The sequence below is a fragment of the Heptranchias perlo genome, chromosome 22, assembly GCF_035084215.1.
Source record: "Heptranchias perlo isolate sHepPer1 chromosome 22, sHepPer1.hap1, whole genome shotgun sequence".
NCBI lineage: Eukaryota > Metazoa > Chordata > Chondrichthyes > Hexanchiformes > Hexanchidae > Heptranchias > Heptranchias perlo.
The window spans coordinates 44,094,748-44,117,914 of record NC_090346.1 but is presented as its reverse complement, the minus strand read 5'-3'; the positions used below and the strand labels follow the sequence as shown (position 1 = coordinate 44,117,914).

The following is a 23,167-nucleotide window of genomic DNA, read 5'->3' as shown; positions in this document are numbered from 1 at the left end:
ACAGTGATTGCAGTTCAAAAGTAATTCACTGGTTGTGAAGCATTTTGGGACATCCTAATGATGAGCTGCTATAATAAATACAAGTTCTTTTCTCTACAGATTTGCAGGACATGGATTGAAATATCCATGTGTATTAGGCATTTATCATTTTCACTGAACATTGGAATTGCCTTTACAGAATATAAAACTGAGGGATTTTCCTGGTCAGTGTACCTCAATAACGCACTGAGCTATCGGCAGAAGCTCTTTGCATCTTTCAGGATATCTATCAACCAAGGTAGCATTTCTAGGATAAGAAAACTGTCAAATTACTTCAACACTGAAAGTCAACAAGCAAAATATTCAGGATACCACCTTAACGTTCAGTTCTAACCTGATGCAATCTGTAGATGGCATTCCTATAATTAGAACATACATTTATTTTCCCCACTCCTACTAAAAAGTTAACATTTAAATGATAAGAAATTGAGAGCTAAATCAATTACTTTGAGCTACACCTTTACACTCACCTCCCAAATAGCGCAAAACTGAAGATTGGGATAAACACATCTCTCAACAAAATTAAAACTTTTAATACAAACGTAATTCTAAAATGTGTGAAATCTGAGAGTATTGCTATTAGTGACAAAAACACACATGGATAGAAAAGGTCAAATTCTACGGTCTCTTTAATTAAATTGAGCTTTTAAAAAAAAGTAGTGAAGTTCTTGTATAATACACATTGAATATAGATATTTATCATGTAAAAATGCACCCTGTATCATAACTATAGTTACTGGATAAACTTGAACAATTCTCTGTTCAGTTAATTTTGGATTGAAGTGTCGCTATTTCAATCACATTACCAAATGACATCAAGAAAAACACTCACAATCAATGAATGAATTTACAATTTTCTATGTCTTAATCCAGTCAATTGGTGCAGCCCTTTTGCCTTTTCAAAATGTTTGATATGGGACTGGATAGCTCATCCTTTCATCTCTTGGACAGCATTGACTCACAGGCAAGAGTGCTACTACTGAGCCATAACTGATGCCTAGAAGTAGAGAAATTTTGAGGAACGACTGAGGCATGTTGTTGGAACATGGGATTTAATCTGCATCTGCTGTGGGCAAGTTCAAAGTTGACATGTTCTGCAGCTGTGCACTTATAGCCCTTACCCCTTTATTTTGGCAACTTTACCTATATGGCTTGGAAGAGATTTTTGTTTTAATGTATATTGTGCTATTCATAATGTCAGATTCAGCTTACAAAGAGGATAACTTTTCATTTAAGGTGGTAACTTTGATTGGCAGCTTGACAGAACAATCCTCAACATGCAGAATTAAGAGAGGAGTCAGTGGATAATCTCTTTCTCTCAGTGAAAGAGAGAAAATATTTACTCTTGGACAGGGAGATTGAGTGACCCTAGGCCATACCTATGTGTACAACCCATAACAAAGGTGGGCTCAGGGATAGTTGGTATTGTCATAAAGCCATATATTTTATGGTACAAGGACCTTTGGGAATTGATTGTATTGTGAATACTGTATTCTGTTCATTCATATTCATGCCTGGAGTGCTTTTCAGTCTACCTTCCCTAAAGATAGGAGAACACAGGTGCAATATAATATCAAGATACATAACAAGGGGTCTATGTTATGATCCCAAGGTAACACTATTCATTTAACTAGATATTGGGCAGTAAAAGGTGTTTTCCTGATCATGGGGGCGGGTGTGTGTGAGGTCCATTTCTAGGAGTGGCACTGAGCCTGATAATATCTACTGCAGTGATGTGAAATGTGGAACACAGACATACAAGCATTTATGTTATAAAATAGTGTCTTCTGAACAGTTTAGTAAAAACAGAAATACAATTCAAATATTCAACTTATGTTTCATGTACAGGCTGCGATTCCACTTAGACATCAGACAGAAGATAATACAGGATTCTGAATATTAGTAGGCATTGAATCATATCCAAGTTTCTTCAAGTCCTTTGTGACAATGTTGAAAGAGATGGTGACATAGCCTTGTGACAGAACCCTTGTAACTAAAAACACAAAAGAAAAACATAATGCATGTGAATATTGTTCTAATTTTGTTTCCATCAACACAATTGCTATAAAAGTTTGAAACTTTTAAAGGAATACAGTAGGTTAAACAATGTTAATATTACAAGTTCACTTTTTGCAATGCAAAGGAATCCCCTTCCTTTATGTCATCCTACCATCTTTAGCCTCTATAGGGAAAGATCTGTATTTTAAATAAATAGGCATCTGTCTTAAGTATTATGGGAGGCAGGGCAGGCTGAGTGAGTTAGAACAACTTAACATGCTCTAACAGAGCAAAAAATTGCCAAGTGACTTGAAACAAATTAAGAAAAGTAATTCTGTTGTCAGCATATGACATGGTTATGTAGTATCTCTGCTCCTCAAGTCACCTCATCCATGGTCAAATCAGCCAACTAACACCTGTAAGCAGTAGACTCTACACAAAATCCTGGAAACGAAGGCCTAAAAACAGGAAAATCAAGGTTGCAACATGAAGAGAAATCCCTTACATGCACCATCCAAGTGTTAGTCGTACTTGTGCTGGAACATACAACGTGCCAGATGTGCAAACAATGGCAGCTGGGATTTGGAATTGAATTAACTTAAGTACAAAACCTCCTATCTGATCATACTTTCTGTCACCTGATTAGCAATATTGTTGACTATGGAGGCGCACAGCAGGGCAAAGAATTAAAATGTGACTGTACTCCAGTACTGGCGGAAAGTCTGTTATAACAAGAATCCAACTAGATGCTACAGAATTGTTACTGTTATATTTGATGACATACCATTTATTTTTAATTTCTATAAAGGCATCATTTTCTCCAGTGTTTGTAACATAAATTCAGATGCCACTGCTTGTTAAATCATGTGACTTGATCACATGAAGCTGCTATCCCCTATCCATCATAACAACACAAAAACTGGAAAATGAACTTCATGCAGACAGACCTTCTCTTCCTTCTCCTTGTGCAACCACTTTAGGATCTGTGAATTCTGGACGCCGTCCCATGAGCCAGCTAAACAAAAAAAGAACAAAACAGACTGAGTAGGGACATTGTATCGCAAATGGAGCCTAAGGAGGTGACTTTTTTGGGGAATAGAAGAGAAATTCCTGCTGTGCCCTGGCAACTTGGCAAACTGAGCCATATAGCCCCAGATTCAAGCTCTAGTCTGCAATTAGCCTAGGCAGTAGCAAGATGACTGCAATTAGCCTCAGCAGCCCCAGGGCTAAGAAAGAGAATCTACCAGGGTTCCTGCTCACGACCATTAGCCAGTGACTCCTGCTGAATGAGTCCATGGGGTAAACTTTCAACTTTCAGCAAGGTGCCAGAGGATGATCAATGCAATGGACCCTTATTACAGCAAAAAAAAAATCAGTATCTTCATGAGACAATGAAGAGTTAGAAAATTGTAAATTTTAAAAGGGAAAAAAATGCAGTAATCTTCAAACCCTTTGTGTTTTCCATTACTGTTGATAAACCTAGGACTCAAAATAATGCAGGAAACAGTTTAGATAATTAAATTAGGACTCCCAAAGCAATTTGTGAAGCTTCTGCTGTTACTTCTCATTTTAGGGTAAGTGATTTGTTATCACTCAGATCCATTCAAACTGCCTCCAGGACTTTTAGCAGGAAGCGTCTGTAGGATTTATGATGCTGCTCCAAGTCACACCCACCACTCATTTTGAATACAGTGACCTTCCAAGCAGACAACTCCTACCAAAATGTATTGATTAACTATAAAGGGAAAAGTAAAATGGTACAGGCCTTCAATTACTTCCTAGGACATGTAAAAATCTAACATGGATAATAAGTATTACAGAAATTCAAACTGATCAAAAAAAAATGTATTTGCAATCTGAGACTGGCACATTTTTCTCCTCTTGTGAATTGAAAACTTCCTTAGCTTATAGCCACAATAAACCAGGCTACAGCAAGGATGGAAAAAAAATCTCAGTGGAGCAGGTTCGAGAAAGTATATTTAAAAATCCAGCCAAGTACAAAACCTCATATTTGAACATTCTTTCTGTGCTTTGATTACCGATAGTCTTAACACATCAGGACAATGAATTAAAATGTGACTGTACTCCAGTACTGGGAAAAAATCTGTTATAACAAGAGCATTGCAATAACAAGAATCCAAATGTATGTCACAAAATTTTGTCACTATAAAATCTGATGACATCGTTTATTTTTAATTTCTATAAAGGCATCATTTCATCGGGGGAAAGCTGGATTGCTCCTGCAGAGAGCTTGCATAGGCTCAAAGGGGCGAATGGCCTCCTGTGCTGTAACCATTCTATGATTCTACTTTCCCCAGTGTTTGTAAAATAAATTCTGATGTCACTGCTTGTCAAATTATGTGTTTGGATCACATCAGCCTGCCATTCCCTGTCCATCATGACAACTTCACCAGCAACAACACAAAAACTGGAACATGAGTTATGTTAAACTGAATTAGCTGTTCTGAGGTGGTGACCATAATGCATCCCCAGCCCTTTGATGAGTTACTGCTTGTAACATATTGTAGACTCTGTTACCCTAGTATACCAATACAATTTATTTCCCCTAATTTACAACTGAATCTACAGGGCAGTATCTACTACCCTGATACTGGGTCTATGTTCCTTACCTTTGTTACTGAGGCAAGCAAGTTTCAGTGACCCAGAGCCTAATTTACAACATTATTAATGACTCAAATGCACACTAGTACTGGGCCACTAACAGCTAATCCTTTAATCACTTCTCCAACTTGCGCACACCTAATTCCTTTCACTCTCATTGTTTACTTCAGTTCCCTCCTTACCATAGTTTCACCTGCTGTGCATTGACTGCTCGATCATTTGCTTTCTCATCCTTCCTACAGACCAGTCTTTTCAATTTCTTGGATTGCTTTCCTTTATCAGTTCTTTTCAATTTAACATCATACTCACACTAATTTTGAGTTTAGAGAGCAAATAATACAATACATAGAATACATGAGCTTATAGGATACATTTAAAATCCCACCTGACAACTCGTGTGATTAAGTCGAGACCAGGTTATGATCAGTGTCACAAGTGAAATACCAGTTGTATCTATGACTCTTCCTACTGAGGGGACGTCTGCTCAGGCTGCTCCCACATTTGACAGTCAGACCAAGAGCAACACCGCAGAGCCCCAGAGCTGGGAACAGCTCGCGGCACAAAGACACATTTCAACCATGCAAGTAACATTAAAAGGTGGTAATAATTGGATGTAAATTTTAAATGAAAGTTAAATTGGCATGTTTAAACCTTTTCCCCCACCCCCTCACAATTAGGGAGATTATCAGGCTGCCCGCTGGGTGGAAACGGGTGCCACAAAAAAATTTGGGGGTCAGACCCCATTCCTGCCATCAGTGTGGAAGACCTTATAATATGCAAATTGCAGTCCTATTATATAGGACCCTGACTGCCATTTTAGGACTCATCTAGATGCAGCGAAGAGGAAGCCAGAGGTGAGTTTTCATTTATTTTTATGGAGCCGGGTGAAACAGGAGGGCCCCTCGGGGCTCCAAAAGCCCACCTGGGCCGCTGCCAGGATCTTCCACCGCTGAACGTATACCAGTTCAGGGGCTGGCCGGATGGCCTGATATTACAGGGGGCCCAGAGCTGGTGAGCTGCCCGGGGTGCTCCTTTTCTGCTCACCGGGCCCATGTTAATGAGTTCTGGACCTCAAAATGGACCAGGCCTCCAGTCGGCAATATCGGGCGGCAGGTCAGCACCACCAGCTGGCCACAAATCGCACTGAGGGAAAATCTACCCCAACATGTTCTCAATTTTGACATCACCTCCAGGAGATACAAAAAATATCAGAGATCATGTGTAGTACAATAATCACTGAGCTAATGTCATAAATCTTGTATCAAGCTACTGAAACTCAGCTAGGAAGTCAGGGAGACAGGGAGTGAAGGAAGAGCATTTCCCCTCTGGATGGAACGCTAAAAAAAAAAAAATAGGACAAGTCAGTGGAAATGTTACGTACTTCTGATCTGATAGAGTAGTAGAGGGATACCAGTCAGCTCTCCTGACCGTTTTAAAAATTCATTCTCGGGATGTGGGTGTCGCTGGCAAGGCTGGCAATTATTGTCCATCCTTAGTTGCCCTGAGAAGATGGTGGTGGGCCATCTTCTTGAACTGCTGCAATCTGTGTTATTACTGTTGTTGTTCTTTGGGAACTGGTTCAAGGCAGGGGCGGGAGGGTAGATAAAGACTGTAAATAATCCTGAAGTTTTTGATGATTATCTAGTAATAATTTCTATTACAAGCACATTGAAGTGGATACTGGCAAATTGATTAAATATATATGGCAGTGTAAGGTTAAAAAAATAGTTGTAAACTACTTTTAGAAGTAATCAGGCAATATACTTTTACTGTTCACATTTTATAGTTCTGCAAGTGAATGCCCATTAGTTTAATGTTTTATTTGAAATAATCTGACTAAATTCCAATATTCAAAAGTGTAATTACCTTGTAAATTTTTGCAGTCTAGATGAAGAATCTGGGACAAACATTGGAATGGTTCTCTTATGCCTACAAAAAAAAGTAAATATTTCATAAAAACACATTTTTGTGCTATTAAGATGCTGCACTTATAAGAACATCAACTAAATTACAAATTGTAACGGTACTGTGTATAAATTCTTGAGATTTAAGGAGGTTTAATGCCTTGTTCTGGTAGTGAGCAGTAGAAATCGCAGCATTACTGCTGCTTATATTCACATCGTACTTCTCGGTCACAATTAATTATAGGCAAATTTCTTGCAGCCGATTTGCAAATTTCTTCCAACATTCTTTACAAATGACATGCAGTTTTTTTTAATGTACAGAGAAACTCTCCACCAACAAAAAATACCTTATTAATATAGCAGTTCAAGTTAAAAAGTAACAGTTGAATGCATTGAAGATAGCAAAGGCTTTGACAACATCCCGGCTATAGTACTGAAGACCTGTGCACCAGAGCAACTGCCCCACTAGCCAAGCTGTTCCAGTACAGCTATGACACTGGCAGATATTGCCCAGGTACATTCTATCCACTAAAAAAAGACCAGGTTAGATTTATTCTATCAGCCTCCTCCCAATCATCAGTAAGGTGATGGAAGCAGTCATCAATACTGCCCTCAAGCGACATCTACTCACCATTAACTTGCTCACAGATGCTCAGTTGGGTTCTGACAGAACCACTTCGCTTCAGACCTCATCACAGTCTTGATGCAGACATGAACACAAGAGCTGAATGCCCGAAGAGGTGAGTTGCTGCCCTCGACATCAAGACAGTAGTTGGCTGGCACCAGCCAGCAAAATTGAGATCATGGGCATGGAAACAAAAACCCTCCAATGACTGGAGTCATACTTGATTCGAAAGTTACTTCGACAGCATCTCTCAGCCCCGTGCTTGACAAGAGTATCAATGTCGTAGGAACACCATTCTGACTTGGGCACACATTGCCTCTTTCCTCCATAGTCACTGGGTTACTGGAATTCCCTATTCAACACACTATTACCAACAAGGACTATTCAAAGACAAGTCTCACCACCACCTTCTTAGGGCAAGTGTATCACATTTCAACCAGATTGGCTGAAATTACATAATCATAAAATAGCAAAAGGCACTAACAAAATAAAAAATACTTCTAAAAAATTACATTTCACAGTAACATTTTCAAACTTGCCTAACAAGTTGCCTTTTTTGTAGCTTCATAGAATTTCTAATGTGAAAGCCTTGAGCCTCTATTGAAAGTCTAGGCTAAGTTGATATTTAGATGTAGGGCTACCATTGTTAGTTTCAAGGAGATGGTACCGAACTTCCCATTATGCATCTTTTGGATTCTGCCAATGCGAGTGGCAGGGCTTATTCGGAACTGGAAGGGTATATATGCTCAGGCTGTAAAATGATTTTTGTAGTAATAGAAGAATTTTGCCATTTAAAAAAAAAAATCAGCCAATCTCTAAACCGGCCTACCAGAGTCACTTGGGTAATCACCGGCCACATTAAGGATAATGTTTGATCGTTTTTGAAATTAACTTAAAAATATGTAGTCACTGGGTCTACAAAGCTTTTGAAATTATTCTAATACTAACCATACATTTGGGGAGAACGTACAGTGAATAAAAAAATAAACTTTGACTTACCTTCCGGGGGTTATAGGAACATGAACACCTCCATAGCCACGGACCACATCATTTCCAAACAGATCAGCTCCATACACACTTATTACTATCTGTGGCCCTTTAGAAAAGAAAGACAAACACGGGTACTGAGCTAGTACACAGGCTTCAAATGACAATTATCATGTATCACTTACTGAAGACATTCCTGTTTCATGAAATGTGGAGGTAAGTAACATTCTCATGGTTGTCAATTTCAAGATTTATAAGTTACGAGCTTTTTGTTTAAAAATAAAAGTTTTGCTGGATTAAAAAGAGACAAACTTACAGCCAAATGGGTTGGTGCTCTTGAATGTGATCTCCATAGGGAAGTTCCACACAAAGCATTGATTACAATCCCTACTTTTAGAGGTAATCTGGGATATCCCTTCCTCCAGACCCTAAAAGTAAAAGTATGTAAGAACAACTACCAAAAACAAACAATTAATAAAATAGCAACTGCTATTGCAAGGAGGAGTAAGCTTTTTCCTCCCTCTTTTTCCTGCAGATAATCTCCCATTCCACATGTCTTATGCAGCTGCTAATGTTTTATAACTGGCTTCCAAGCCTGGTGCCTCCACATGGAAGCATAGCTGAATTTGGCAACTGGCTGTTGATGTGGACTTGCATTCTACCTCTCCACAATGTATTGTTTGAACTCCACGATGCTACACCGCATCAATACCACAACAATCATCTCAACAGACATCTGTAAACTGGATTAAATGAACTGCAGATAGAAAGTACTGGAGATTGTCAAATTGCAGAACTGGATGGCTAACCTTCACCTTTAATCTTGTAACAGCATTGTGTGCACTCTTTACTGGTTCTCTACTGCCCTCAAATGTGAGATAGTAAGAATACAACAATGAGAGCATTTTCACTATAGTATAAATTTCAAAATTATTTCTAATGAATGCAATCTATTTTTAATGATCATTAACAGATGTTGACTATTCAAGCCCCCATGTTTCAAAACCTTGATTGCAAAGGTGACGGTCTATATCCTTTTTGTACCATGTGGATGGTGTTAGATTAAAAGCAAGATCTAATTTCCCTGGTTTGCTATTTAAATTTTGACACTTAATTCAACCCATTATGGAAAAGTGGATGAGCTGCATAATCTTTTTTGCTTGCTGAATTAGTACTGCACAATGCACTGTAATGTAATAACCAGCATTTCTGGAAATAAATATGGAAATCGCACAACTGATTGGAGTAAGGGGAAGGGCTTTAAATTGCCCCTTTCACAAGTTCGCCTACAGAAATCTTGTTTCAATATTTACTTCCTTTAGATAGTCAAATTTGACTGTCTTCCTGGAGCTGCAAGTTAGAAATACCCGATCTCCATAGATTTCACATTTTTTTAATCATTCTCATGGCTCAGCTTTAAAGTAACCATTTCTTCAGATGTTCTTTTAAGTTAAAATATCCTGAGAAAGCAGTCAAGCACCGGAATAATTTACAATACCCAAGTGCCAACTGGAACAACAGGCAGATTCATTATCCTGTCTGACATTTTAGAACTAACTATTGCATGAGTGACCTTTAGTAATACATGTGAATAATCACTCGGAAATGGTCATAATCACTAGTTGCTTTTTAATTATTCATAGATGTAACAGATTCTGGGAATTATCACACCATGTAAAAGATAATTAAATGTTTATATGCTATCAACATATTTTCAGAGTAAAAATTTACTTAATTAACATGGTTAAGGCAAGAGGCTTCAGAGAACAACCCCTAATGGAAATTCATGTATTATGAATTTAACAGTATGAAAAAGTTATACACATACACAGTGAATGGCTGTTGGTCTGCACTGCTGCTGCTTTTATTTTCAAAGATTTAATATGTAAAGTGTTACTATAAATTTCCACTTTGTTTTACTCATTCTCAAGATATTATCCATGACATTCAGCGTTGGGAAACCTGACATTGAACCAGCTCCAATAGGAAATGTATTTTTTTATTGCTGTATTCCCTTAAGGAATAAGTCTGTGTGTAGTGTATTTGAACAGATGTGGAAATAATTTAAAAAGTCAAAATATCAAGAAAGCACAGATATAAAGTTATGTTCCTAAATTTAGCTTTATCATGTGAACTAACTTTTAGTATAAAGTAAGACATTTTCTGTGGTGAAACCTAACTGGGCTCTCTTAATGGCACAGTCAAGGATAAAAGCCTTGCCTGTTATATCATTAAGCAATGCATTCCAGAAGGGTTGAGATCGGATCTCTGGGCTGTGAAGAGCTTAGCTGATTTCAGCTGGGACTGCTGTTGGAACGCTCCTATTGACCTTTGCACCTATAGGGGAAAAAATCATTTGATTTCTGTCTAATAATCTCCTGGAAAGGGCATGCATGTGGATGTTGGGTGAGGACTGGATCGGGGTTAGATGCGTTGCCCTCCATGGTCCACACTTCCTGCATAGGCTCACACATGAAGAATGGCCACTTGGATGAGGTACTGGAAGGCTGCCAATAGTTATGGAGCAGTACTCAAGCAAGAATCAGTGCCTTCTGCACAGGACAGGAAGAAAAAAGTAGTACTTTTGAATGATTATGTGCTGTTTTTGTTAGCCAGCCATCCAAATCCTTATCATAATTAATATAACATTTATTCTGTATTTCAAAACGTAAATTGTCTGAGTTCAGGCTTTTTTGTTCCTATAATTTTGAATAAATTGTTAATGAGATAAGTGCAAAGTACAATGTGCTTCTCATTTTGCAGAATAGATTTTCAACAATTTCTTTGTGTGTGTATATACACACACATACATACATATACACACATACATATATATATACACACACCCCATATATTCAAAGTAGTACTACAAATAGTACTTGAAATTTGCATTTTTAAACAATAGTCTGATGAGAAACAATCACTTAGAAATTCAAATAAAGCACAACAATGTCTAACAACAGAGGCTACACCAGCACCTTATAGACCCACAAATATACATAAGAACCATTACTAATTCACTCACCAGGTGAAACAATGGGCCCGATTTTCGCACCCGCAATCGGGTGCGTTCCTGTCGGGGGAGGGGGGGGCTGCAAAAATCGGGGATTCCCGGGGCGAGTCGGGAGCCCGGCTCCAACCCGCCCCATTTCCAGGCTCCCCACTGACGCGCTCACATGCGTGCGCAGCCCCCACATCTGGGACTTCCGCCGGCAATTAAAGCCACTTAAAGTAATTGAACAGGTACTTCAGGTTGTTTACAGACCTGACTGACCTGTTATTTTAGCAGGGATGGGATTTTGCAACTGACTGGGACTGTTTCCTGTACTGGGGGAAACACTCCCAGTTCAAATGGACATGTTGCAGCCATCAGCCTGTGGCAGCTGCAAAGATCCATTTGACAGGTGCGGGGGGGGGGGGGGGGGAAAGAGACCCTCACTCATTGCAGGAGGCCACTCTGTCACTTTGGACAAAGTTTGACCACCACCACCCTCCTCCTAACAATAAAATTCACCAACTTGCACTCTTACCCCGGTGTCCAGACACATGTACCTACCTTGCAGACCCCCTCAAATGTACATCTTCTGGATGGGGGCCGCCATAGCTGCAGTCATGACCTCCTCGGAGGACGAACAGCATCACCAGCCTCGCCGGCCACCTCTGACACGTGGAGCTCCACAACACAGTGCTGTGACACATCCATCTGCACAGCAGGAGGGAGGGCAACCGCAGAGAGATGCGTCGCAGAGGGCACTACCCTCCCTACAGGGTCCAGAGACCGAGGCTCAGCTTCCTGGACCTCTCTGAGCAGCAGTGCACACGGAGGCTCAGAGTCACTCGACATGCAGTTGTGGACATCTGCAGCCTCCTTCATGCCGAGCTGCTCCCGGCTGGCCCGAGCACCATCTTACCTGTCGCTGTCAAAGTCACCACTGCCGTCAACAACTTCTCCTCCGCATCCTTCCAGGGTGCCACCGGGGACATCGCCGACGTCTCTCAGTCGTCTGCACAAAAGAGCCCTGCAAATACACTCTGCGGTGACACAATGGGTGGCATCAGTTGTGGGTCTTCATAGTGATCCTCAGGAAAGGGAATTATTGCACAAACCAGACAAGATTTGCAAAGATGTGGCAGTAGTGGTGACAATATAATATGTAATGTGAGTTGATCAGAAATTAAATATAGGTAAATACCATCACAAACCCTCAAACACCCTTGTTCATCCCCTTCATGCTCACGACACATATGCCTTACGCTTCCTACTGCACATATGTGATGCATGCCCTGTGGCTGCAGCACAGGTAGTGGCAGGTTGAGTGAGGCTGACTGTGAAAGAGATGCATGAGAGGGTGGGTATGAGATAGAGCCATGAGATTGTATGAGGATTGGGTTGAATGGTAGTGGCGGGATGAGTACTGGCGAGGTGAGTAAGTGCAGGTAAGATGAGGATGAGGTTTGAGTGGGTGTGAGGAGTGATGTGACAGGGTAGTGTTGGCTGTGCAGAAGGAGATGTGGGGTGGGGGTGGTGATGTGGCAGACGGAGTGCAGGGGAATGAGTAAGTGTACTCACTTTGGCTAACCTACTTAGGTCATTGCAGCGCCTCCTGCACTGTATGCAGGTGCACGATATGTTGGTGGTGCAGGTGACCTCCTCTGCCACCTCGAGCCAGGCCTTCTTGGTGGCAGAGGCAGGCTGCTTCCTCCCACCCGCCGGGGGGGGGGGGGGGAAATCTCTGTCCTCCCCATCCTCCTCACCCCATCCAATAAGAGCTGGAGTGAGGCATCATGAAACCTGGGAGCAGCCTTCCCCCTGGACTGCTCCATGCTGTAATTTTTCCTATTTCTTGCAGCATCAGTCAGTGGAGGACTGCCCCTTTAAATAGAGCTCCTCCAGCTGACAGACCTTACTGCGCATGTGCAGTCGGCCCGCCGCACAGCTTAGCAGTGGGGAATCCGGAAGAACAGGTAAGTGGATCCAATCAGCCTGCGATTGCGCGCGGAGCAGACTGATTTCACCGGGCACGTTACCCATGCGCCCAATTGACCCCCCGCCGCCATGGATATATTGGGCCCTATGAGTCTATTCAAACTGCAACTGTAGCGTTGGTACAAATCAGTTTAATTTCATACCAACATTAAGATTATAATGTAAATACAGCCTAAATCTGGAATCAGGGCTTGACCTGATACTGGAGTGAGGCATCCTGGAGTAGTCTCCAGATTGACAATACACAAGTTGTTGCAAAACGGAAACAAAACTCGTAAAGGTAAATTCTCCAATTGTGCGCTTTCCCCGATATGTGTTCCCAGTGGGCGAAGCTCTGAGTCAGGAGCACATGATCAGAACACAATCAGAAACTATACCCTCTAGTGCAAACAGCCCATAAGAATCCACAACAGTGAGTTCCTGGTCAGATTTGCCCTGAAGTGTAAGCTAGTGAAGTTCAGAATGATTACAGGCACACAGAAGAAGGCATGAACACAAATCTGCCCTGATTTTAGCAAGATAAATGGATTAAAATTAAAATCTTGCCCTCAGTAATTAAGACTGAGAAATCCTTCAAGTAGTAACAGCTTCAGACTGGTAGAACAATTATTCTGACATGACATTATCATATTCTACAGGAATATAAGCATTTAATCAAGCAATTTTAGAAAGCACAAATGACTTGAGGAAAAGCTAATTTTCAAACAAATTAATCTAAAGCATCCGTCAACAAGTGAAGAAATGTAACTCAGGTACAACCCCATTAATTTGTCACAACTCTTTTATATGGTGAATGATTTCAAAGAATATTTATAAATAAAATCACTTATCTGTGAAATTCAAGTTCAGTTACAATAAGCAAGCAACTCAACCTGAAATTGCTGGATCCCAGAATGACTCAAAGAGTAATTCAATGACTACATGTCAAACTGTGAGCCTGACTTGAACCAGCACTCTCCATTTTAAACAATTTTCTCCAAAAAATATTTGTAGATTTTTATTCTCTCCTGCTTTTCTTTGACTGAGAGACAGAAAGCCAACTCTGTTCAATGTAAAACTCGGTGATACCATAATCCATTTCAAGGTTACCCATGTATATGAGGCAATTAATTTATTATTAATTTAGAAAAAAACTTCACAATATAACACAAGACAGCAACAAATGAGAAATGATATGGGCTGAAAGTTGAAAATGAAAAAGTCCACTGGCTTAAGTGATACTATGCAATGTGCATCAGCAGGCACATGATTAATACAAAAAAGTAACCCCACCCCAATATTCATGTGCAAAATTAAACATTCATCTTCTTCCATCAGGTCTCATTCATATGATTCTCAGGAAATTTCGGTATAACTCGCTGACGGGAAGATTGACATCAATTTTGGCGTAACTTGGCAGTTATTCCATTTCCAGAAATTTCCAGCCGGTTTGAAATAGTTCCAAATGCTCTCTCCAAATGCAACCCAAGCTTGGAAGGTTAAAAATCTATAAGTCTACAACTGTTTTTCACAGATCAAATGGATGTAGTATGAAAATTTCACATACCCACCATTAGGCTTTACTGAAATGCAAGCAACAGCACTGCAGAGTGCCAATTTATGACCTTTCCAAATGTTAATGTGTCTACACTACATCAAGCTACCTCATTAGTCAAACTACATGACAAGTCTAGTCAGTATAAATGTCAAGAAGGTGTCCCAAACTGTTCAATTATTATAACACAACATTTTAAAAATTCATTTTATACTACAGTACATTTTGTATATATGGTGTATAGAAATTGTTCTGCATAAAGAGAAACACATTGTACTTTGCACTTATCTCATTAAGAATTTATTCAAAATTAGAAGAAAAAGCCTGAACTCAGACAATTTCCAAGTTTTGAAATACAGAATAAATGTTGTATTAATTATGATAAATACTTGGATGACTAAAAACAGCACATAATCATTAAAAAATGCATTGGATTGCAATGATAGAAAACTCTCTTCGAAAGCACATTTATGTCACCACTAAAATAACATTTCATTTGGATTTATGATTTTAATTAGCTACTTTAATGCAAGAATAGTGCTACAAAGCAGCTGCAATTCCACAGTGACTCTGCATCCCAGGGACTAGGGTTCAAATTGTGCCACACTGGACAAACACAGAAATCAGATAGTCATAGCAAATAAACTTGCAATCATTTATTTATTATGGGAGAAATGTTTGTCATTGCGCTAATCTGAACAAACTAAGTTTAATACTCACTGTTGTTGGAGCCCAGTCATGTCCATACACATAGCAGTATTTACAATACAGCTCATCAAACTCAGGAAACTAGAATAAGAAAATACATGCAAATTACAAAAAAAATAGAATTGCAAAAGTTTCAAAATGTCAAATATCAAACCTTGAAGTTGTATTCTTGACAGTGATGCGAGCTTAGTATTCATTAAAATACCATACATGTACATCGTTGTGAGTTCTGTATCAGCTCTGGGATTCACTTGCATTGTTAAGATCATGGCATATACACTCAAATAGCTTTGTGAAAAAACAAATTGTTGTGCGTGTGCCTCCTTGTACAGATTTGCCAATCAACTTTTATTTCTTTGAGGATAATTTGCACATTCTGTTGTGAGCAATCCTGAACTCTTTATAATGTACAGTATAACTTGTGCCTTTTAGTTCTGCAGACTTGCCTGGTTCAGGTAGCAGATTAGCAAGTGCTGGCACTGAAGGTTGACTTAGTTCCAAACTGCCGTTGCCGGATGTGTTATTTTGGAGCCATCTCGACCCCAAAGAGACCCCCATCCACTTCCTCCCAGTGGAGGACAGTCGCTGAAGGAAGAACATGTATTTATATAGTACCTTTTAAAACCTCAGGACATCCCAAAATGCTTCACAACCAATGAAGTACTTTTGAAATGTAGTCAATGTTGTAATGTAGGGAAACTAATTGACTGTTAGACGACTCATAACTATGGGGTTGAGTCCTCATTAAGTGCACAACAGTGACATGGAGAGCAACAAAATTCACTATAAAATACTTGAGTGCATTTCCATCATCCTCCTGTCCACAGCACGGACACATAGCATACGCCATTGAATATACAATATAGAAAGAGGAGAAAGTAGTGAGAGTGAGAAGAGGGGGGGGAAGAGGAGGGAGAGTGAGAAGCGGGGGGGAAAGAGGAGGGAGAGTGAGAAGCGGGGGGGTGAAAGAGGAGGGAGAGTGAGAAGCGGGGGGGTGAAAGAGGAAGGAGAGTGAGAAGCGGGGGCGGGGGGAAGAGGAGGGAGAGTGAGAAGCGGGGGGGGGGGGGGGAAGAGGAGGGAGAGTGAGAAGCGGGGGGGGGGGGAAGAGGAGGGAGAGTGAGAAGCGGGGGGGGGGGGGGGGAGGAGGGAGAGTGAGAAGCGGGGGGGGGGGGGGGAAGAGGAGGGAGAGTGAGAAGCGGGGGGGGGGGGGGGGGGGGAAAGAGGAGGGAGAGTGAGAAGCAGGGGGGAAGAGGAGGGAGAGTGAGATGCGGGGGGGAAAGAGGAGGGAGAGTGAGGAGCGGGGGGGAAAAGAGGAGGGAGAGTGAGAAGCGGGGGGGGGAAAAGAGGAGGGAGAGTGAGAAGCGGAGGGGGAAAGAGGAGGGAGAGTGAGAAGCGGGGGGGTGAAAGAGGAAGGAGAGTGAGAAGCGGGGGCGGGGGGAAGAGGAGGGAGAGTGAGAAGCGGGGGGGGGGGGGGGGGAAGAGGAGGGAGAGTGAGAAGCGGGGGGGGGGGGAAGAGGAGGGAGAGTGAGAAGCGGGGGGGGGGGGGGGGGAGGAGGGAGAGTGAGAAGCGGGGGGGGGGGGGGGGGGAGAGGAGGGAGAGTGAGAAGCGGGGGGGGGGGGGGGGGGGGGGGGAAAGAGGAGGGAGAGTGAGAAGCAGGGGGGAAGAGGAGGGAGAGTGAGATGCGGGGGGGAAAGAGGAGGGAGAGTGAGGAGCGGGGGGGAAAAGAGGAGGGAGAGTGAGAAGCGGGGGGGGGAAAAGAGGAGGGAGAGTGAGAAGCGGGGGGGGAAAGAGGAGGGAGAGTGAGAAGCGGGGGGGGAATGAGGAGGGAGAGTGGGAAGCGGAGGGGGAAAGAGGAGGGAGAGTGAGAAGCGGGGGGGGGAAGAGGAGGGAGAGTGAGAAGCAGGGGGGGGGGGGAGAGAAGGGAGAGTGAGAAGCGGGGGGGGGGGGGGGGGAGGAGGGTGAGTGAGAAGCGGAGGGGGAAAGAGGAGGGAGAGTGAGAAGCGGGGGGGTGAAAGAGGAAGGAGAGTATAAAGCGGGGGCGGGGGGAAGAGGAGGGAGAGTGAGAAGCGGGGGCGGGGGAAGAGGAGGGAGAGTGAGAAGCGGGGGGGGGGGGGGGGAGAGGAGGGAGAGTGAGAAGCGGGGGGGGGGGAAAGAGGAGGGAGAGTGAGAAGCGGGGGGGGGAAGAGGAGGGTGAGTGAGAAGCGGAGGGGGAAAGAGGAGGGAGAGTGAGAAGTGGGGGGGGGGGGGGAGAGAGGAGGGAGAGTGAGAAGCGGAGGGGGAAAGAGGAGGGAGAGTGAGAAGCGGGGGGGTGAAAGAGGAAGGAGAGTATAAAGCGGGGGCGGGGGGAAGAGGAGGGAGAGTGAGAAGCGGGGGCGGGGGAAGAGGAGGGAGAGTGAGAAGCGGGGGGGGGGGGGGGGAGAGGAGGGAGAGTGAGAAGCGGGGGGGGGGGGAAAGAGGAGGGAGAGTGAGAAGCGGGGGGGGGGAAGAGGAGGGAGAGTAAGAAGCAGGGGGGGAAGAGGAGGGAGAGTGAGAAGCGGGGGGGGAAGAGGAGGGAGAGTGAGAAGCGGGGGGGAAAAGAGGAGGGAGAGTGAGAAGCGGGGGGGGGGGAAGAGGAGGGAGAGTGAGAAGCGGGGGGGGAAAGAGGAGGGAGAGTGAGAAGCGGGGGGGGAAAGAGGAGGGAGAGTGAGAAGCGGAGGGGGAAAGAGGAGGGAGAGTGAGAAGCGGGGGGGGGAAGAGGAGGGAGAGTGAGAAGCAGGGGGGGGGGGGGAAGAGGAGGGAGAGTGAGAAGCGGGGGGGGGAAGAGGAGGGTGAGTGAGAAGCGGAGGGGGAAAGAGGAGGGAGAGTGAGAAGTGGGGGGGGGGGGGAGAGAGGAGGGAGAGTGAGAAGCAGTGGGGGGGGGAAGAGGAGGGTGAGTGAGAAGCGGAGGGGGAAAGAGGAGGGAGAGTGAGAAGCGGGGGGCGGGGGGGGAAGAGGAGGGAGAGCGAGAAGCAGGGGGGGGAAGAGGAGGGAGAGCGAGAAGCGGGGGGGGGGGGAAGAGGAGGGAGAGCGAGAAGCGGGGGGGGGGAAGAGGAGGGAGAGTGAGAAGCGGGGTGGGGGGGGAAGAGAAGGGTGAGTGAGAAGCGGAGGGGGAAAGAGGAGGGAGAGTGAGAAGTGGGGGGGGGGGTTGAAGAGAGAGAATGGGAGAGGGAAAAGGGGAAAGAAGCTTTTTCAGATGGCAACCTTCTTGTATCCTGTCCAAGACAATGAGAGGAGTATTAAATGAGCTTATCCAAATTCAAGAGCAGTATTAAATTCTTGTTGGACATTAGGTTTATAATATGGTAAGAATTTTGAGGAAAATAAGTTTTTGGCATGAACAAAAATGACAATTGAGTGGTGATCTGATTGAGGTATTTAAAATGTTAAAAGGATTCGATAGGGTAGATACAGAGAAACTATTTCCTCTGGTGGGGGAATCAAGAACAAGGGGACATTATCTTAAAATTAGAGCCTGGCCATTTAGGAGTGAAATCAGGAAGCACTTTTTCCAAACAGAGGGTAGTAGAAATCTTGAATTCTCATCCCAAAAGCCTGTGGACGCTAGAACAATTAGAGCTTTCAAGACCAAGATTGATAGATTTTTGTTTAGTAAGGGAAAGAGGAGGGAGAGAGAAGCAGGGGGGAAAGAGGAGGGAGAGTGAGAAGCGGGGGGGAGAAGAGGAGTGAGAGTGAGAAGTGGGGGGGGGGGGAAAGAGAGAGAGAATGGGAGAGAGAAAAGGGGAAAGAAGCTTTTTCCTAGCTGATGATTCCTAGCTTAAAGAACCTCAGCTACTCAGATAGGCTCAAGGCCCTTGGTCTATTTACTTTAGAACAGCATAGACTTAGAGGTGACCTGATAGCGGTCTATAAATTGAAGGGCTGGATAACATCTCTATCAAGGGTGATGGAGCTAAGGCGGGAAAATGGAATTGAGCCATAATAGAATGCCTCAAATCTAAAGGAATGGCAGAGCAAATTTGAGGGGCTGAATGGCCTACTCCTGTTCCTATGAAGTTGTCAGATTCAGTGATCATAATATAAATACCAATTTTTTAGAAAGTTTTTTCCTCTCTTACCCCCCCAATTCACAGATTTTTTTTCCTTCCTTGTCTGAAGGAAGTAACCAATGGTGAAGTATGATTCCAGATTTCAGCAGCCCTCTTGTCCCTTCCCCAAGTTGCCATTCTTTATACATGAGCCAGTGAGCGTCAACAGGCTATTCACCAATTAGGAGCATCATAGTCAATCTCATCCGCATCTAAGGTCCATACACAAATATTTTTAGTGATGAGGACCCTTGCACAGGGGTATTGAGGCCAACTGCAGCTCACTAACAGGTATACAAGCTAAGATTACCTCACATCACTAACCAGGGACCTTCCTGATCCTTATAGCTCAGCAACAAATCACAAGATGTACTCCCCAATGTATCATTAGGGAGGTTGAAAAATATAGTCTTTTCTTGCAGTTATGTCAGTCGCTATGCTACATTTTCTGGTTAAAAACGTTTGTTCAAGTAGTTGTCCTGTTTTGGGGGGAATTTATTGTGTGAAAGTGGGAGAGAAGGCAACATAACACAGAGTATCTGGGAAAGTGGAAATCAGCAGAAAGCTGTAAGTAGTCAAGGAGTGGATTTGTTACACTGCAGCTATTTAAAACTGCTTAATGCAATACAGAACAATAGGAAGAAGTAGAGGCTAAGAAATAAATTTGGGGGAAGGGGCAAAATGAGACAGTCTGTGTGAAAAGGGAAAATAACGGTGAAGACCGTGGGAAAGAAAGAGGCAGGACAGAGGTTGGGTCAGATGTAGACAGGTCTCTGTAACGATGTGAAGAATTTGCATTTATATAATCTCAGGACATCCCAAAGCACTTCACAGCCATTGAAATATTGTTGATTTGTAGTCACTGTTGCAATGTAGAGAAACACGGCAGCCAATTTGCACACAGCAAAGTCCCACGAACAGCAATGAGATAAATGACCAGATCATGTTTTTGATGGCTTTGATATATGTGAAATGTAATAGTAAGAGCTATTCCTAGGACAATAAAAATCCTAATGGAGAGATAAACCATTGCTTGCTAGACCACACACAGTATAACTCCAAATGGTCCAACCTTTTAATTATTCTGCTACTCCCTTACAAGAATGATTCCTAGCTTAAAGAACCTCAGCTACTCAGATAGGCTCAAGGCCCTTGGTCTATTTACTTTAGAACAGCATAGACTTAGAGGTGACCTGATAGAGGTCTATAAATTGAAGGGCTGGATAACATCTCTATTGATAGATTATTCCAATTTAACAAATTGGGGAGGACGAGAGGACACGAGTTTAAACGATGGAAGAATAGGAATAGACTGGTGGTTCTTCTTTTCCCAGAGAATTGTAAGCCTCTGGAATACATTGCCAGCTGGTGTGGTGGGTGCTGACTCTCTGCCTTCAAGAGGGAGCTGGACCAGTTCCTGACTGGGGCAGAGATCGCATCATATGGAAGGTAGGTGTCTTTATTGCTAACACTTGGTCCATGTGATCTCCTAGACTGGTTTTGCTCGCCTGAGAGGGGAAGGGGGGGGTTGTAGAGGAATTTTACAGAGTGTTTTTTCCCTTATTGGGCCTGGGTTTTTTCTGTTTTTTTGCCTCTCCCAGGAGATTACATGGCTGCTGGAGGGGGAGTGGGTGGGAGGGAGAGGGTGGAGAGGGAAATATTTGGCCGTGAAGGCGGGGCAGGCTTGATAGACCAGCTGGTCTTTTCCAGCCCCTCAATTTCGTATGTTGCAGGGGTACAGTTTAGATCAGATAATAAAACACAAATTTTGATAAAACACGTTTACTCTTCACAAAGTAACGATGGTCCTTGAAGGAATGAGGATATATCGAAATAATGAAGATCACTCAGTGCAATTAGCCTCACCGAATAGTTAGTAGGTTGGTTGCCTTGGCGATTACCACCACCAGGCCCGGGCCGCGGGGCGTTCTGGGAGCTGTAGTCCCCCCGAGTTCCGTTGTCCGCCCACTTCCGGCGAGAGTTTCAGGAAAAGAACTACAACTCCCAGAGGACGTCATGCGCCAAACGCTGTGAGTTAAAATGCCTATTGTTATTTTTTTTTTTTAAATACTTACATCTGCGCTTTCAATCTGCCCGTTGACCATTAGGAGGAAAACGGAAGGTTTAACGGCCAACATGTTCCTGGATTTTGAGCTTTTAATGCACAGCCGACTCTGCTGTCGGCGTCGTCGTCTCCACGTCAACGCCCGCCTCCGTCACTGCGCCTGCGCGATGTGTGATTGACAGCAGTGAGGCTCTGCTCACATCAAGAGAGTTGTAGCAATCTTGAATCTAGCTACTTCCCTAATTAATTCTTTCACTTAAATTAATATTCTGCACTTCATCACTACTTGATTAAACATCTTTTCCAAAATATTCTGTAAATTCGTGGTGACATAAAATTATGGTTAATTATTGTTCAAAATTTATGGCACTAGTTAAATTCTTCAATGCCAGAGATAAATTAGGCGCAATCACCTTCTCCGTACCCTTATGTCATGCATTAGTCTCCAATCAAGAATGCGCGAAGACGACCTCCTAGTTGGGAACATAGGAACAGGAGTAGGTCATGCAGCCCCTCCAGCCGATTAGATCATGGCTGATCTGTACTCTGATACGACCAATGTTGAGCTGCAAGCAAACTGGCTGATATTTCCCAGGTTCTGATTGACTTTCTTAAATATTGGTCCCACATGGCCCACCTCTGGGAACAGTGGCTCACATAATACAACCACCATTTCTTTTTGCACTCTTAAGTTGAATGCCATCAGGTCCAGCAGCCTGATCTCCCTTAAAAGCCTTAATACCAGCCAGGACTATTTCTGTGATGACTTCCAAGTACTTTAATTTTGGTAGCACCTCTGTCCATCACCAGCAGTAGCTTAGCATCATCTTCAGTTGTGAAAATAGGTGGGAAGTATCCATTTAACAACACAGCCATATCTTGATTCTCCACCCTAACCTGCCCTGCCGAAACTCTCAAAGGCCCTGTGTGGTCCTTGATCATTCCTTGACCCCTAACATTTCTGAAAAAGACCTTTTGTCATTACCTCACCTATTTGCAATCTTTTCCACTGCTCTTTTGGTCGTTTTAATGGCTGACTTTGTTAATCTCAACTGAATCTTATACCTATCCCGATTCTCTTCAGAGCTATTTTCTTCATATCTAGTCAAATACTTTTTAAGGTCAATTTATTCACGGATAGCGTTATCAAGCATTTGGGTTTCACTTTACCGTGAATAAAATTTAACAAGAATAAAATCATAACATTTTGGAATGTATTCCCTAAACAACTTCCACCCACAGCTGCATCACCTCCCTGAAGACTGCCACCAGTAACAGAAACACAATAGCTTGAGTTTTTTTCTGTAAAATGTAAAGCATCAAACTTTTCTACAATTGCCATGATCTAAGTACTGGAGCAAACTTCAGTTTTCTATCTTAATTTACCTCATATCTCTGAAGGAGCTGCAGTCAGCTGCTGTGAGTCTGAGTTCTGTTGTTAATGCCAGATAACAAAATAATCTACTCCACAGTAATGGCTTCAATGCAGCTCAGACAATCAGTAATATTTATCACAGGCACCAGAGCCAAAGCTTTGAAGGCCAGGCTCTGGATCGTATACACAGGCATACAGCTAATTATTTCAAAATAAATCACTTGCGTCAAAAATAGCCTCCTACCACAGAAAACGGCT

At 43.0% G+C, this 23,167-nt stretch overlaps 1 protein-coding gene across 1 annotated transcript; it reads right to left on the bottom strand.

Annotated features, from left to right (window-relative positions):
* Positions 1 to 650: 650 nt before the first annotated feature.
* b9d1 (B9 protein domain 1) lies at positions 651 to 21,691 on the bottom strand. Its single transcript, XM_068003432.1, has 7 exons — positions 21,545 to 21,691; positions 15,417 to 15,485; positions 8,492 to 8,603; positions 8,188 to 8,284; positions 6,526 to 6,588; positions 2,985 to 3,052; positions 651 to 2,032 (listed from the first exon to the last, which is right to left on the bottom strand). Exons 1-7 carry the CDS (start codon positions 21,605 to 21,607, stop codon positions 1,908 to 1,910), a joined length of 597 nt encoding a protein of 198 aa, XP_067859533.1. The 5' UTR covers positions 21,608 to 21,691; the 3' UTR covers positions 651 to 1,907.
* Positions 21,692 to 23,167: the final 1,476 nt, after the last annotated feature.